Source organism: Sinocyclocheilus rhinocerous, unplaced genomic scaffold (assembly GCF_001515625.1).
Source record: "Sinocyclocheilus rhinocerous isolate Xijiao unplaced genomic scaffold, SAMN03320098_v1.1 scaffold1405, whole genome shotgun sequence".
Taxonomy (NCBI): Eukaryota; Metazoa; Chordata; class Actinopteri; order Cypriniformes; family Cyprinidae; genus Sinocyclocheilus; species Sinocyclocheilus rhinocerous.
This window is the reverse complement of record NW_015645543.1, coordinates 1,604,958-1,621,193: the sequence shown is the minus strand read 5'-3', so window position 1 is coordinate 1,621,193 and position 16,236 is coordinate 1,604,958. Positions and strand designations below refer to the sequence as shown.

Below are 16,236 nucleotides of genomic sequence, written 5' to 3'. Positions count from 1 at the left end.
GCATTGTGTAATATCCTACCTCAACAGAGGATGAGTAAATCATGACATAAATATCTAAAAATGCAGCCAGTATTCTTCACTAGCAATCGGGCTGCAAATTGCACTATTTCAATTTAATATAGGTTTTTTTTTTTTCATTGTTCCATTATTGTTGTGCATTAGTGGTTTATATGGAAACCAAAAGGATCCAAATAGGTAGCTGAACAAGTGCACCTTTGAAGACTGAAGGTAAACCAGGAAACAGTTAACCGCACTCTCCCGAAGCGTCGGCGAGCCAAAACCATTGCCGCATTTTTCCAACGACAGCTATGCAATCGAGCAAAGGATTTTCTCAGACAATGAGGCACCCAAAATTTTAAACGGCTGTTTGATAAGGTATCCAGTACAGGCGCCTCACCCCAGTCTACATCTGACTGCCCAGCGAGAGGCCTGCAAGGGTGAGCTAAGGGAACGAGCAAACACCTAACTGCACAAAACAAACAAAACCAAATTGTTTTTCTTCACAGAATGCAGCTGGATAAGGTAATTGGTGTCAAGTGTTTTTTTTTTTTTACATATCAAATGATCACAAAGAGGAAAAATTGTGATTATTCAATATACAAAGCAATCAGAAATTCTCACTTACCTGGACCCCAGGTTTGAAAGCACAATACAAATGTTTTACAACAATATAAAGAACACTCTGTTCTTGAATTCAATCGCACATACTAACTCAGGCCTAAGTTAGGAGCCTTTCCTCAGGGAAAAAAGTGAGTTTATGGGGAATGATGTCTTGGCACAAAACGCTCAATTTCACATCTGTGGCACTGGATCAGAAGAGCTTGGACTGATTTTGATGTGCATTTCCAGAGGCATGCCTTTCCACACAGTAAGTTTAGTTTTGATAAATGGAAATGTCCAAGATCAACACAACTATGGAGCCAGAAACTGATGTCATATAGAAATATGAAGCTCGGAGAAAACAACTTGACTCATCGGAACCAAACAAGACAGCAAGAGAAAAACATTATCTTGACCACTGAGCAGAGTAATAATGGACTTAACTAATGAATGTCAGAGAAATTTCTGTCTAAACCAATTGGTATTTCTTTTACAAGAATATTAATGCAAACAAAAAGAAAAATTATTTTATCTTTTGATTTATTATCTAGAAACATACTAAAAATAGACAGACTCCACAAACCTGGCAGTATGGGAATTATTGGTGGTTGGCCATGTGCAGGTTGGCTTATAGTAAAGAAATCTGCTCGATCAGCAGGATCATACATTTACATACTACAACAGACAATCCTATCAGGCCCAGAACTGAAATCCAGCAAGTGAAGTTGAATGGATAAGTGTTGTTCATGTAGAAGCAGAAATCTCCTGTTTCAATGTCTGAAGAGTGACAGCGACAATGAAGATTGATTTCCTCCTTACAGCATCAGATGTGGTTCATGGGAATGTCACTGCTGAAAATTAAGTGCTTAAAGGGATATTTCACCCAAAAAAACATGAAGGCATTATTTCTTCATCCTCGTGTTTTCGCTTCCAGGTGAACTATTCCTTTAAATTCCATGAAAGAATTAAAAGTTATTTCTTCTTGAAAAATCCCATGATGGATGGCTGTTTTGTAGGTTTGTTAGCAGTAGAGGTCTTCTTCTGACTCTTTTCTTTTTTCTCTTCCTTTCTTTTTCCAAATGACTGCTTGAGTGAGCTCGAGTCTTTGGCTTGACTGTTGGGTTCAGGTTCCTCTTCACTCTCAGAGTAAGACTCGCTCACATAACCCTTCTCGGTCACTAGGAAAACAGAAACATTGGTTATTCATTGTCAAGACACATGTGGTGAATATAAGTGTCTGGTTTGGGGTCTGTATATACGCACGGGGATTTACTTGTCACAGTGATTTCGCAAAGTTGCCATTCTTTTTGGCCAAAAGAAAGTTCCTCAGGCAGCGTAATTAATATTAACAGCCTTCACATTGTGCTTATTATTATTATTATTATGTCTTAAATTACTGCCTCTGTAGACAACACTCTAGGTTTTAGAACAATACACATTCCTGGCTACGCTATAAATCTTGGTCTGGTCAATCATGTATAATAACAAACAAATAAAGAAAAGAAAAAAAAAAGCACATATGAATTTGGTTACCATACAATAAAAAAATCCACTTCAAAGAGTTTTTGTGCTGAACAGACAACTGGCATTAAGGAATGTGTAATATTAGACACTGTGCTAAGTACAAAAATAATACCAGTGGCGCAAAGTTATAGGAATCAAACACACATTTGTGCTTTTGGTCTTCAAACACGAAGATTTCCTCCACATAAAGTCAAAAATAATCTGAAATAAACAGTTTTAGCAAAAATTGTTTGCCAGCCGTCTGTATTTCTGTCAAATAACTTATGATTTACTCAATGGTTTAAGTGTTTCTGTCAGTGCTTATAAATGATGTGCTTGTAAAAGTAAGGAGAGAGTTCAGTCAATGTTATACACCCTGTTTAAAAGAAATTTTTCAGGTTAAACTGGAAACAAAGGGTAAGCATAATGTGAATTACCTTTTTTAAATTACCTAACTTTTAAAACACTGTGCATCGTCATATTTATTTACTGGCCCTGTGTACTTCTACTGTAAATCCTTTATTGTAACTACAAAAGAATAAAACAGATGAGCAGAAACAAATGTATGTGGCAACTGACATAAGTGCCACAAATTCTGTTAATAAAACAATATTTGCATTGAAACCAATTGTTAAATACGATGCATTTTTAAAATCATTATCCTTTATATAACAGATTATGATGCATTTGATGGTTCATGTACGTGGAGCAGATCAATATCAATTGATATTTGCCATTTTTTCAGCAACTGCCAAAACATTATGTTCGACCAGCATTTATTTTGACATTGACTAGACTTTTATTTTCAAAGCACTAAGAATGCTTGTTTATATTGTTTTTTTTATTATTTTAATTGACAAAATATGTCAAATAAATATAAATGTCATTGGCAGCAATTGTTAATTGTTAGTAAAGTTTAAAACCATATATGAGCTTTATATCGGCCATTCTGCTCTCTTAAGATATTGGTATCAGCCATCCAAAAATTTGTGGAACATTAATCAAAACTATGGAAAATGCCAACTGACAACATACTTACCAAAGGCACCGTCTTCATCAACAAATGTGTTAGACTTCAAAACACGCCTTCTTTTCCTCCTCTTCACCTCTGAACTCTCCTGAACGAGCCAAGAACATAATCAATGACAATTTTACTGTATGGAAAATACAAATAAGATATTTGTGTAAATTAATGACTTGTATATTGATATCTGTTAGTCACAAGAGAATAGCACACAGTGTTTTTCTTTGCAAAAAAAGAAAGAAAGAAAAGCATTTTGTATGAATAGATGACTACTTTTGAATGGTCATGAATGAGTTCTCTTACGCCATCTATCGGCAGTAGCTAACTGCCCATGTTAACCTTGACCCTACTGGTTTGACTGACCTGGCATTTTGGCATGTCGAGTTTGAGGTGGGACTTCCTGTAGGAGTGTTTGGAAATTGCTTCTAAAAAAGTTAGTAATTATTGATGTTGGTAATGCTTACTTCTTGGTGTGAAACAGGCTCTCTCGTCACTTGTTTTTTAGGGCTGGGAGTGTGTACATTAGGCACGGGTGGAGAATCTGGCACAACTGGAAGAGGGAAGAAGAGACATATGTCAAGTATAAAAGTCTATGTGTATATATATATATATATATATACAGTATATACAGTGGGTACGGAAAGTATTCAGACCCCCTTAAATTTTACACTCTTTGTTATATTGCAGCCAAACAAAGAGTGAAAAATTTAAGGGGGTCTGAATACTTTCCGTACCCACTGTATATACAGACAGACGGAAGAAAGAGAGAGAGAGAATAAGGGAAGAAACAATGAATGTTATTAATTAGCTTTTGTTTGTCAGAGCAATTTTTATATTTTATTCAGCACTCTGCCCAGAGGGGGAACGTATTTCTTTGTTTTTCTTCATTTTGGGTCACAGAGTGCCTCATCTGGACTGATTCAAATCTGCCAAGCATGACGTGAGCCTCCCCCCACCCCACTCTGTTTTCTCCCCCTATCTCTTTCCTACCTTCATCATCACTGCTGTCTGGCTGGGGCTTCTTTATCCGCCGTCTCTTCTTCTGCTGGCTCTCCATTTTCTCATCGTCACAGTCCACAACCTCAGGGCGCTTTGTTTTACTTGGAGGAAGCATATGTAGCTTTTAGTTCACATTTATGAGATGAGTATATATATAAAAGTATAAATAAAAAAAAAAAAGTAAACCTTACTTTCGAGTGTCTTTTGATTCAACCTTCAAAGCATTGGACACTTTGGATTGTTCCTCTTTAATGTCAATCTCAGATTTGGGAGATGTCTGTGACTGTTTCATACTTGCAGTAGCCAATGCTGTTGAGCTGCCGTCCATCTCTTCTTTAATGCTTTTGTTAGGTTTTTCATCAGCCTTTTCTAAATTTCAGAGGAAAATGTTTTGTTTGGTTTACTGTGTTACGCATTGTTTCTTGCATTTTTTTTTTTTTTTTGGCAGACAAGAAAGAAAAACACTCACTTTGGGCAGACTTCCCAAAGAAGTTACTCATCGGGTTCGCTTTGGAGGCTGTTTTGCTTTTTGATGTTTCAACCTACAACATAGGAAACCATTATAAATTTCTCACACAGTCTTGTGTTCCATCAACATTAAACTATAGAGTTACACTCTTACCAGAGAAGAATCTTCTTTCTGCTCTGTTTTCACTTCCTTGCTGGATTCTTGGCTCTTAGAAGCATTTTTGCTTGCAAACATTCCCATGATGCCTGCGGGCTGCTTAGCACTGGGTTTGGAGGTAGCTGAAGTGTTTTCATTCAAGCCAGGTTTACTGATTTCCTTCTCCACTGGAGGGACCAAAGCCATCTCTTGAGCTCTTTGCAGTTCCGCAGATGACAAAGAGACCGCCGCAGCACAACGTATAGCGCTGTACCTGAGGAAAGACCAGAGATATTGGATGTGGCACAACTTTAGCATATGATGCATGCACGTGACATTACAGGTTATATGAGCATCACTTACTTGTTGCAGTTTTTTAGGTTCTCCTTAACAGTATCATAATCTGTATTGTAAAGTGGTGAACTATCCTTCAGCTCGGCTCTCTGCACACTGTACACATGCACACTGATGGTCATGTCCATCTTTGCTTTAACAGCTGTCAAAAAAAAATTCCTCTACTGAATATTTAAAAATGAAAATCACATGAAATATTATATAAATGTTTTTTTCTTCCTATATTTCCTGCTTTTATATAATAAAATTAAATATTAAAATACACTGTTTATTTATATTAATTAATTTATATTTTAAATTAATACATATATATATAAATTAAATTAAATCGAAATTAAAATGATGCCAACACAATGATAATACAACACAGAATAAATTAAAAAATATATATATTTTATTCATATATTTTAAATTATAAAGATTACAAATATAAATATAAGATCACCTATGTGAGATTAGAGAAGCCTAACATTTTTTAGCCCAGGATTAATGCATTTTTGCCTATTATTAATGCTTTTTGTTGTAATTTACAGATATAAATATGGTAATCTTACCATCAAGCTTGTCCTCACGTACTACTGACACTTTGTGGCACTAAAAGCAATGGAAAACATTCAACTGCAGATCTTAAAATAATAATTATTTGGGAAACATTAATTTCACAAAGGTTAAGCAATTATCAGATCTCAACTCTTACCGTACTACCATTCTCAACACACTTCCCAGATACTAGGTAGGTGGCATGAAGGGGAGTGCCTGAACTTTCATTACGTTTCTGCTGCAGGTAATGATACAACATTCTGCAAAAATGTTACATGAACATTAGTGATTCCAACAGATCATCAGATGCTTGAATACCTTAAAAGTGTCATAAAAAAGGACAGGACTTACTGTTTTGCTATGTTGACGTGGACTCCAAGAGTTAAACTGAGCCATTTGTAGGTGACCTGCAAAAATCAAAATATAAATGCTGAATAGTTGATAATGCAGCAAATAACTATTCTCATGCTTAGTCTGTATAGACTGAATAATGGCATTTGATTACTATAAAACTCGTAATGTGTATATTTAACTACACGTTAACAGTCTGTCAGTAACTAAACTGATTTCTTACTAGCATTAAGTATAGTACAATTTTTTTTTGTTCGCTTAGAGTCGGATTTGATTAAGTTAAGATGCAACATGGGATCGCGCATGTGGTTGCTTCACTAAAAATAACCAAAAATAAAGAACGGCATGAAAATCATTCGGTACCGATATTTCTCGTGGTCCCCAGCCCTGAACAATCAAGTAAACAAGCATGCAGCCACTTGAAAGCATTTTGGTATATCAACCAACATTTCACATTTACGATGACAAGAACGATATCATTATAAAAAACGACTTACGATCTTATTTTGATCATTGACAAATTCGTCAATATTGTCTAAATACAGGTCATCCATATCCGGAACGACTGGCTGCTACTTCAAGTTTACGCTAGTGATTGAAAGACAAAAGTCGCCGAACGCGGGAATTGCTGCTGAACCGTATTTACTTCCGGTCACGTGGGTTGGAGCGTCGAATAGCAGAGACACACTGCACAATACAAACGTGTATACGCTTTTTATCATGCTTACGCCACCTGTATTTTATCATGGACTGGTAGTAGGTTTGCAGGTTATTTCAGTTGCTTGCAGATTCTTATATGTTCTTTTTATTCCACGAGCTCTTGTAACCCTTCAGAAAAATGACCATGGTAAGCATGATACCTTCATCATTCCTATAAATAACTTGAAATATCTGTAACTTACTAACAGCCAGGGATGGGCAGTATTTCAAATACATGCATTTTAAATACAAAATACTATTTTGTATTTAAATACATTTAAGTTTAGTATTTTTGTAAAAGAATGGCCTTCTCAGCTGCCATAGCTGCAACTCTTGCGTCATCAGAACAGGGTGTTCAACGCACCACCGTTTTCGTTTAAAAAAAACGTTTTGCACCGTTTTTGTCGGGGCTGAACGCAGCCCAGCAGTCTAATAAGGAGGTTGATTGGCAAAGTACCTTGTGTATTTTGAAAATACAAAAATACTAAGATTAAATGTATTTAAATGCAAAAAGGTATTTAAAAACAAAATAGCATTTTGTATTTCAAATACATGTATTTCAAATACTGCCCATCCCTGCTAACAGCTTTGTTACTGCCGTAGCTAAAACAATGCAACAAGCGTTCAGATTTGGTAAGTATTTTATTTTGTTTTATTTTTTTATTTGTTTTATTTTACAGTGGTGCCAAGTAACATTTTTATTGTAGCAACAATAGCTGTTCAAATGAATAACCTGTTTGCGCTGTGCAAGTCACTTAAGTATGGATTGCCCACTTTTGGTTTCAGCTGATAGTTGACAACCACAGAACTGATTATTTTATAAAAAAAATTCTCCTCCTAGGTCATATTACAAATTCATTGTCTTCGAGAACAGGTTTTAAAAAGCCTTGGAATCACAAATTGACAGAGAGGTAAACAATAGCCTATTAGTTTTATTATTGTATCAGTGCTGTTTTATATATTCAGACAAAATAACAGTTCATCAGAAGACCTAAAGGCAACTATTCCATGTAATAAACTGTATGGTTCGCCTTAACATGAATGTTTGAAATTCTTGATCATCAGATGCCATTAGATGACAATCAGTGTTATATACAAGACCATTTAAAATATGTTAATCCTTAAGGCATCTCCATGTATATGATCCCAAATCAAACATGCAGTCATGTGATGAGTTAAAGCAGAGAATTATCATAGGTAAGGCTGGATTCACATAGTGGAATTTTGAGGAACATCATTTCCAGTTCTCAAAGAAAATGTGATACACAGCACCTGGAAAAAAGAGGAAAAATAGAAGTATATTTTAATATAGTTCATAACTGATATGACAGATTATTGCTATGATATTAGGCATATACCAGAACTTACAAGAATCCCTTGCCACAGCCTAAGGGTCCAAAGTAAAGCTCAGAAGGCAGACACACTCCTTGTCTGCAAACTCCACTGAGACTTGCACAGCTCCAGGGAAATGACGCAGCCTCATTCTCTTTGCCTTAGACAGAAATTAAATGCTTTAGCACTGAAAGATACAGTAAAATGAGCCAAAAGTGATTTGGAGCCATGTATCCATGATTTTATCCATGAGATTTGCTGTTCAAGATTTCCCAGTTTTAGGTTTACACAAGCACTTATGCCTTAAATAAAAAGTTAGTCAATTTAAACACTTCTATCACTAAATGCAAAACACCCAAAACTTACAGTGCAATGCTAATACGACAAGCACAAGCAAGACAAGTATACTCTGAGGTTTCATGTTGGTATCTTCGGATGATGATGGCACTCCCAGGACGTTTGCGCAGTACTCTGGTCAGGCTCGGTCTTATTTTCTAAGTGAAGGAGGAGTCACCCAACTGAAGCCACTCCAATCAGACTTTAAGTTAAAAATTGAATTATGTAGCAGAATGAATGGACATACTGTTCTTAATCTTATTTGGTGTAATCAGAAAATACCAATACACAAGAGTGCCATCACGTGTTTGAGGCTGCAGCAAATTATCATCGTAAAAAAAAAATCATGACCTGATCTGAAACACATGTTTATCCTGACGGCTATAATTTTTTGGTGTCTTAACAATCTTGAGGATCCTCACATTGCTGAGATGCTGGTCTCTATAGTTGACTCTTGTCTGAATATATGCTAATGTGGCGAAACACAAAAAATACAGTGATATTGAAATTTTAGTTTGGAGGATAAAATTCACAAAAATTATCCTAATGTTACCCAGTAGAAAAAAATGCACTTCAATAATGTACTTAAATTACTCTATTTTGACACACGAATTTTGTACTTAATATACTAAAAATATTTGTTAGTATTTCTTAAGGTAATGTAGTACACTTGAACCCTAGTGTATGAAAGATTGGTTCAAATGTACTACAAGTGGTGACTAAATATTTTTTTTTAATCCAGAGAAAGTGTTAAAAGCACATTTTAATTCATATTCATGGTGTCCCAAAATAGCACATTTGAGTACACTTAGATGTTTTTAAGATTATCTTAAGTAGTACTAAATAATAATTTATAGTATATTAAGTACAAAATTAGTGCATGAAAATAGAGCACTTTAAGTACATTATGGAAGTGCACACTTTTTATTTTGCCTGGGTATATTTTTGAACAATTTTTTAAACTATATGTTCGAACATATAGAAACACTTTTATAAAGATAACACACATATTTGTATAATTGGAATTTTGACTTTTATATAACCTTATATTTACTGCCCTTTTGAATACTGTCTTGCTGTATCAATTATATGTAAAGAAAATATTACAATAATATTTCATTTCCAATAATGTAGTTAATGTATATTTAATTTTAAATGAAATAAAAGACTAAACAAAAGTTCTTTGGAATGAAGAAATGGCACAGTTGCATGGTATGGTTAATAAATGTCAACTTTAAATTAGAAATATATTTTAAATGTATATAAAACATTTAGTTTACAGTTGTTATTATATCTTGCATGCACTGTATGCAGGGCCGTTTTAACCATTGGGCTAGGCGGGGCTGAAGCCCCGGGGCCCGAGCAAGGAGGGGGCCCGTGATTGGCTGTGGAGTAGATTGACTGGGGGGCGGGGATCAGCAGCTCATTTGCATTTAAAGAGACAGGCACAAAAAACGTCTAGGTTACTTGTGTAACCCTCGTTCCCTGAAGGAGGGAATGGAGACGTTACGTCAGCAGTGACTGACGAATTGGGATCTCGCTAGAGAGTCCAATCACCTTCAAGTGTTAACAAAACAAGCCAATAAGTGTTGGAGTGCGAGCTTTGCGTCGCGCACCCCGCCCTGCAGCGCGGTTATATAAGGAGAGCGAGTGCAGTCGCACATTCAGTTTTTCACTGAGATGGTGTGCCTCGGCCGTACAGCGGTGGTACAGCAACTGTGGCGACGGGACGTAACGTCTCCGTTCCCTCCTTCAGGGAACTAGAGTTACATACGTAACCGAGACATTCCCTTTCAGGCAGTCACGTTACGTCAGCAAAAAAAAAGTAATAATTCCTTACATTTATATAGCGCTTTTCTGGGCACTCAAAGTGCTTTACATAGAAGGGGGAATCTCCTCAACCACCACCAGTGTGCAGCATCCACCTGGTCACATCCAGAAGTGAATGACGAATTGGGATCCCTATGAAAGCGATCAATACACAGCAGAGACGGCAGGGAATCTCTGCCAGGGAAAGACACGGGCTCACTGAGAGGGGAGCCGTACCGTGGAAGAATACACATGTGGGATCACCCGAAGGGGGAATCACTACACACAGGCACCTAGCCCAGCACAAGGGCTGACCTTGGGCATACACACGAGTGCTGGACCTGGCATCTGGTGCTCCGCTACGCCTGACTGCCGAGGGTGCGGGAGGAACTTCAACAGGGTTCACCAAATGGGAAACTGAACTGAGAAGAACTTAAGCGCACGTATCCGGTTCGTAGAGGGGAATGGTGTGGCAACCGTTGATCGACACCGAGCGGGTCCGATGTCTCTGACCATCTGAGGCAAGTACACGAGAGGACACAGGCTCTACACGGAGATGATAGAATCTCACAAACGTGTTAGGTGTCACCCAGTCGGCAGCTCTACAGATGTCTGCTATCGAGGTGCCCCGCACCAGTGCCCAAGAAGATGCCACGCCTTTCGTAGAGTGTGCTCTCACTCCAATGGGGCACGGTAAACATTGGGCCTGGTATGCTAAGACTATAGCCTCCACTATCCAGTGGGCAAGTCTTTGTTTGGAGACAGCCTTTCCCTTCTGCTGTCCTCCAAAGCAGACAAAGAGCTGGTCTAAGGTCCTGAAGCTCTGTGTGCAGTCCACGTAAATGCGCAAAGCACGAACGGGACAGAGCAGAGCAATGGCTGGGTCTGCCTCCTCCCGGGGCAGTGCTTGCAAGTTCACCACCGGATCGTGACCAGGTCGTGCTTCCCCATGGACTTGCCGTTCACTGCATCGTGATGCGCGACAATAGCGGCGACATACACTTTGAGGGTGGAGGGAGACAGCCTTCGCTCCAAATCTTCTTGCAGAAAGGAGAGCACAACTGCGATCGGGCATCTACGGGGGTCTTCCCGCCGGGAAGAACACCAATCAACGAACAGATTCCACTTCAGCGAGTAAGCTTGTCTTGTAGAGGGCGCTCTAGCTGAAGTGATGGTGTTTACTCCCACTGGGGGTAGACCACCTAGGACCTTCGCGTCCCGTCCAGAGACCGCGTGGTGATTCCACAGGTCTGGGCGCGGGTGCCAGAGAGTGCCCCCTGTCTGAGAAAGGAGATCCTTCCTCAGAGAAAAACGCCAAGGAGGGGCTGTCACGAGGAGCATCAGTTCTGGGAACCAAGTCTGACTGGGCCAGTATGGGGCTACTAAGAGGACCTGCTCCCCGTCCTCCCTGATCTTGCACAGTGTCTGTGCGAGAAGGCTCACTGGCTCACTGGGGGAAACACATACTTGCGTAGGCCCTGAGGCCAGCTGTGTGCCAGCGCATCCGTGCCGAGGGTCCCCTCAGACAGGGAGTAGAACAGCTGGCAGTGGGACGTGTCCGGAGAGGCAAACACCTCAGATGCTTCTGACTCCAAAGGAGGAAATGGCGGGCGAGTTGTGACATGCGACGGGAGTGTAGACAGCCCTGGTGGTTGAACCTGGAAGCCCTGTTGACGTGCAACGGTCGCAGTATTGTCCGTTCGGACCAGTGCGTGCTTGTCATGTAGCAGCGATTTGAAGCGGTGCAGAGCAAGCCATACTGCTAGCAACTCGAGGCAATTGATATGCCACTGCAGTCGAGGCCCTGTCCAGGCGCCCGATACTGCATGCCCGTTGCACATGGCCACCCAGCCTATGGTAGAGGCATCTGTTGAGACAACAACATGCCTAGAAACTTGCACTAGGGAACTCCCGCCTGAAGAAAGGCAAGGTCCGACCACGGGCTGAAAGTCTGGCAGCAGGACAGGGTGACTGAGACCCGGTGAGTGCCGCGTTGCCATGCCCATCTCGGGACTCGGTCAAGCCAACACTGAAGCGGTCTCATATGAAGCAATCCGAACGGCGTGACCGTGGCAGCGGATGCCATATGCCCCAAGAGCCTCTGAAGCTGTTTCAGTGGGACCGCCATCCTGCTCTTGAATGTATTCAAGCAGTTCAACACCGTGTTCGCACAACTGCGCTCGAGACTGGGCCAGTATGAGCCAGTTGTCGAGGTAGTTGAGAATGCGAATGCATCTTTCCCTCAACGGGACGAGGGCTGCCTCCACGACCTTGGTGAAGACACGAGGCGACAGGGACAGCCCGAAGGGGAGGACCTTGTACTGATGTGCTCGCCCCTTGAACGTGAAGCAGAGAAATGGCCTGTGTCGAGGGAGAATCGAGACATGAAAGTACGCATCCTTCAGGTCGAACGCTACGAACTGCCTTTCTTGGGTACAATGAAGTAAGGGCTGTAAAACCCCGTCTTCATATCGGCTGGAGGGACCGGCTCTATCGCGTCCTTCGCCAGTAGGACTACAATTTTTGCTTGCAAGACGGGAGCATCCTTGTTCAGCACAGAGGTGAACCGAATGCCCCTGAACTTGGGAGGACACCGGGTGAACTGAATCGCATAGCCGAGTTTGATGGTCCTCGTGAGCGCTATCCAGGCCCCCAGAAACCAAGTAAGCGGTGTTTTGTTCAGTCCTTAAATAAAATGTCTCTCAGTGCAGTCTTAACATGTCTGTCTTTATTCATCTTAACAACACAACCCAAGTTTGTTTTTCTTCTTTCTTAATTGCCATGTATCCAACACATAACACTTAACACAGTGCCATCTAGTGGCTTCCTAGAGTAACAGGCACAATCAATTGATATCATCACATCCCCCTTTCTTCAAAGAAACATAAACAAGTATCCTTAGTATTCTTTGTAACACATCTTAAGTTGCACTCAGTATAACATTTTAACTCAATGTTTATTTTTGCACATTTTATATGCACAGTTAATGCAAATGATGAACTACAAACATGAAAATTTTCTCATTATTACATTTTCAGCAGTTTCTTACAGATTTAATCTATCAGGTTTTTTAACGGGTCTTGTGGATCTTCTAAGTGTGAATGTATGGCTGTTTGATGTTTGTGTGTCTATGTTCGTATCAGTGTTGCAGTCATTTGTTGTGTACAATGCAGTTGATTCAGACTTCACATTGCATTGATTCAGGTCTTTCACTTCTTTTCCAGTCTTTAAAAGATCACGTCTGTTCCGTCTGAAGATTTGTCCGTCATCTGTTTTCACAGTATAAGATCTTGGAGCTACTTCTTGCATAACAGTGGCCTTCTTGCTCTAGTTCTCGTCACTTTTGTTTCTGACAACATCATCCCTCACCAATGGCTGTAGATGCTTTGCAGCCCTGTCATAGTAGAACTTTTGTCTATACTTCAATTGCTTGAGTTTCTGCTTTATTTTCACATTTGCTTTTTGTTTTGAACAAGAGGGTAGTGTAGTGCGAAGTTTCCGTGCCACACTCCATGCCACACTCTAACGGAGAGGTTCTGTAATTGAGCAGAGCAAGGTAAGGATCAGATTTACTGTCAGCAGCCTTTTTCAAAAGTTGCTTGAGAATGTGAACTCCTTTCTCAGCTTTGCCATTTGACTGAGCATGTTCTGGACTTGAAGTGACATGCTTGAAGTCATATTGCACTGAAAACTCTTGCCACTCCTTGCTGCTGAAGCATGGGCCATTGTCACTGATGACAGTCTGTGGATTACCATGTCTTGCAAAAATTGATTTTGAATGTGTCATTACACACTTTGTAGACATATCCGAGAGTAAGGCCAGTTCAGGGTAATTTGAGTAGTAATCAATCACCACTAGATAGTTGTTGCCTTTCAGATGGAAGAGATCCATTCCCACCTTCTCCCAGGGTGATGTTGGTAAGTCCGGTATTATCATTGGCTCCTTAGTTTGCTTTTTTCTGAATTTTTGACATGTGTCACACTGTCTCACCATCTTTTCGATGTCTTTGTTTATTCCAGGCCAAAAGACCATCTCTCTCGCTCTCCTCTTACATTTTTCTACACCGAGATGACCTTCGTGAATTCTCTGTAGTATGTCTTGTCTCAAGCTTTGCGGAATGACGATTCTGTTTTGTTTCAGAAGAATTCCATCCACCACACATAGATCACCTCTGATGTCATGGAATCTTGGAGATGCACTCGTCGGCCATCCAGTATACATGTTGTCAATGACAGCTTGCAACTCAGCATCTTTTTTGGTTTCTTCAGCTATTTGCTTTGACTTTGCATCTGACACTGGAAACGCAGTGCGCACCATATTCACATGAATCTCAACATCTCCTTCTGTTGTGCTCTCACTATCTCTTGTGGGTGCTCGTGAGAGGGTATCTGCCAGCACTAAGTATTTGCCAGGTGTATACACCAAATTGAAATCATACCTCTGCAATTTCATCATCAGTCTTTGAATCCTTGGTGTCATTTCATTCAGATTCTTTTTTATTATTGCAATTAATGGACAATGATCAGTTTCTGCAATAAAGGTGGGAAGGCCATATAGTTATTCCAGGCCGAAAACTAATCCCAAACACTCTTTCTCAATTTGTGCATATCGACACTCAGAATCAGTCATGGATCTGCTTGCATATGCTACTGGCTTCCAGATCTCATCATCAGCTTGCAATAAAACTGCACCAAGACCATTCTTGGAGGCATCTGTGGACACTTTGGTTTTCTTTGTTGGATCAAAGAATTGCAATACGGGTGCAGAGGTAATGCTATTTTCAGCTGTTGCCATTCAGTCTCATGTTTGTCTGTCCATTCAAAGTCTGTTGTCTTTTGTAGGAGTTCTCGTAGGCATGACGTTTTTGCAGAAAGATTCGGAATGAACTTTCCTACATAATTCACCATACCCATGATGCGCTGTACTCCTTTCCTGTCTGTGGGACTTTCCATTTTTAGAATGGCACTGATCTTCTCACCGTCTGGCTGTATCCCTTGACTTGACAATTTGTCCCCAAGAAATACAAGTTCTTGCATACCAAACTGACATTTGTTTTTGTTTAGTTTCAGTCCACTCAATCTGATTTTCTACAGCACTCTGGTCAATCTGCTGTTGTGCTCTTGAAGCGAAGATCCCCATATGATGATGTTATCAACATATACTCTAACTCCTTCAAGTCCTTCAATGATGTTTTCCATCGCTCTGTGGAAGATTTCGGAAGCAGAAACAATTCCAAATGGCAGTCTAAGAAAAGAATATCTCCCAAATGGAGTGTTGAAGGTACAGTAATTTGTGCTGTCCTCGTCTAGACATATCTGCCAAAATCCTTGTGAGGCATCAAGCTTCGTGAAATCTTCTGTTGTACTCTCACTATCTCTTGTGGGTGCTCGTGAGAGGGTATCTGCCAGCACTAAGTATTTGCCAGGTGTATACACCAAATTGAAATCATACCTCTGCAATTTCATCATCAGTCTTTGAATCCTTGGTGTCATTTCATTCAGATTCTTTTTTATTATTGCAATTAATGGATGATGATCAGTTTCTGCAGTAAAGGTAGGAAGGCCATATACATAGTTATGAAATTTCTCCAGGCCGAAGACTAATCCCAATCTTTCTCAATTTGTGCATATCGACACTCAGAATCAGTCATGGATCTGCTTGCATATGCTACTGGCTTCCAGATCTCATCATCAGCTTGCAATAAAACTGCACCAAGACCATTCTTGGAGGCATCTGTGGACACTTTGGTTTTCTTTGTTGGATCAAAGAATTGTAATACGGGTGCAGAGGTTAATGCTATTTTCAGCGGTTGCCGTTCACTCTCATGTTTGTCTGTCCATACAAAGTCTGTTGTCTTTTGTAGGAGTTCTCGTAGGCATGACGTTTTTGCAGAAAGATTCGGAATGAACTTTCCTACATAATTCACCATACCCATGATGCGCTGTACTCCTTTCCTGTCTGTGGGACTTTCCATTTTTAGAATGGCACTGATCTTCTCACCGTCTGGCTGTATCCCTTGACTTGACAATTTGTCCCCAAGAAATACAAGTTCTTGCACCCCAAACTGACATTTGTTTTTGTTTA

At 40.0% G+C, this 16,236-nt stretch overlaps 1 protein-coding gene across 2 annotated transcripts; it reads right to left on the bottom strand.

The window, feature by feature from the left end:
- Window positions 1-1,214: 1,214 nt before the first annotated feature.
- LOC107706527 (DNA polymerase delta subunit 3-like) lies at window positions 1,215-6,643 on the bottom strand. 2 transcript variants are annotated; one of them, XM_016510270.1, is made up of 12 exons: window positions 6,473-6,643; window positions 5,976-6,031; window positions 5,782-5,884; window positions 5,639-5,678; window positions 5,094-5,226; window positions 4,749-5,004; window positions 4,596-4,668; window positions 4,318-4,495; window positions 4,118-4,227; window positions 3,592-3,677; window positions 3,143-3,221; window positions 1,215-1,778 (listed from the first exon to the last, which is right to left on the bottom strand). In XM_016510270.1, the coding sequence occupies exons 1-12, from the start codon at window positions 6,527-6,529 to the stop codon at window positions 1,573-1,575; spliced, it is 1,377 nt and encodes a 458-aa protein (XP_016365756.1). In that variant the 5' UTR covers window positions 6,530-6,643; the 3' UTR covers window positions 1,215-1,572. The 2 variants fall into 2 exon arrangements, with proteins under 2 accessions (XP_016365756.1, XP_016365755.1); XM_016510269.1 differs by lacking the exon at window positions 6,473-6,643 and adding an exon at window positions 6,339-6,430.
- Window positions 6,644-16,236: the final 9,593 nt, after the last annotated feature.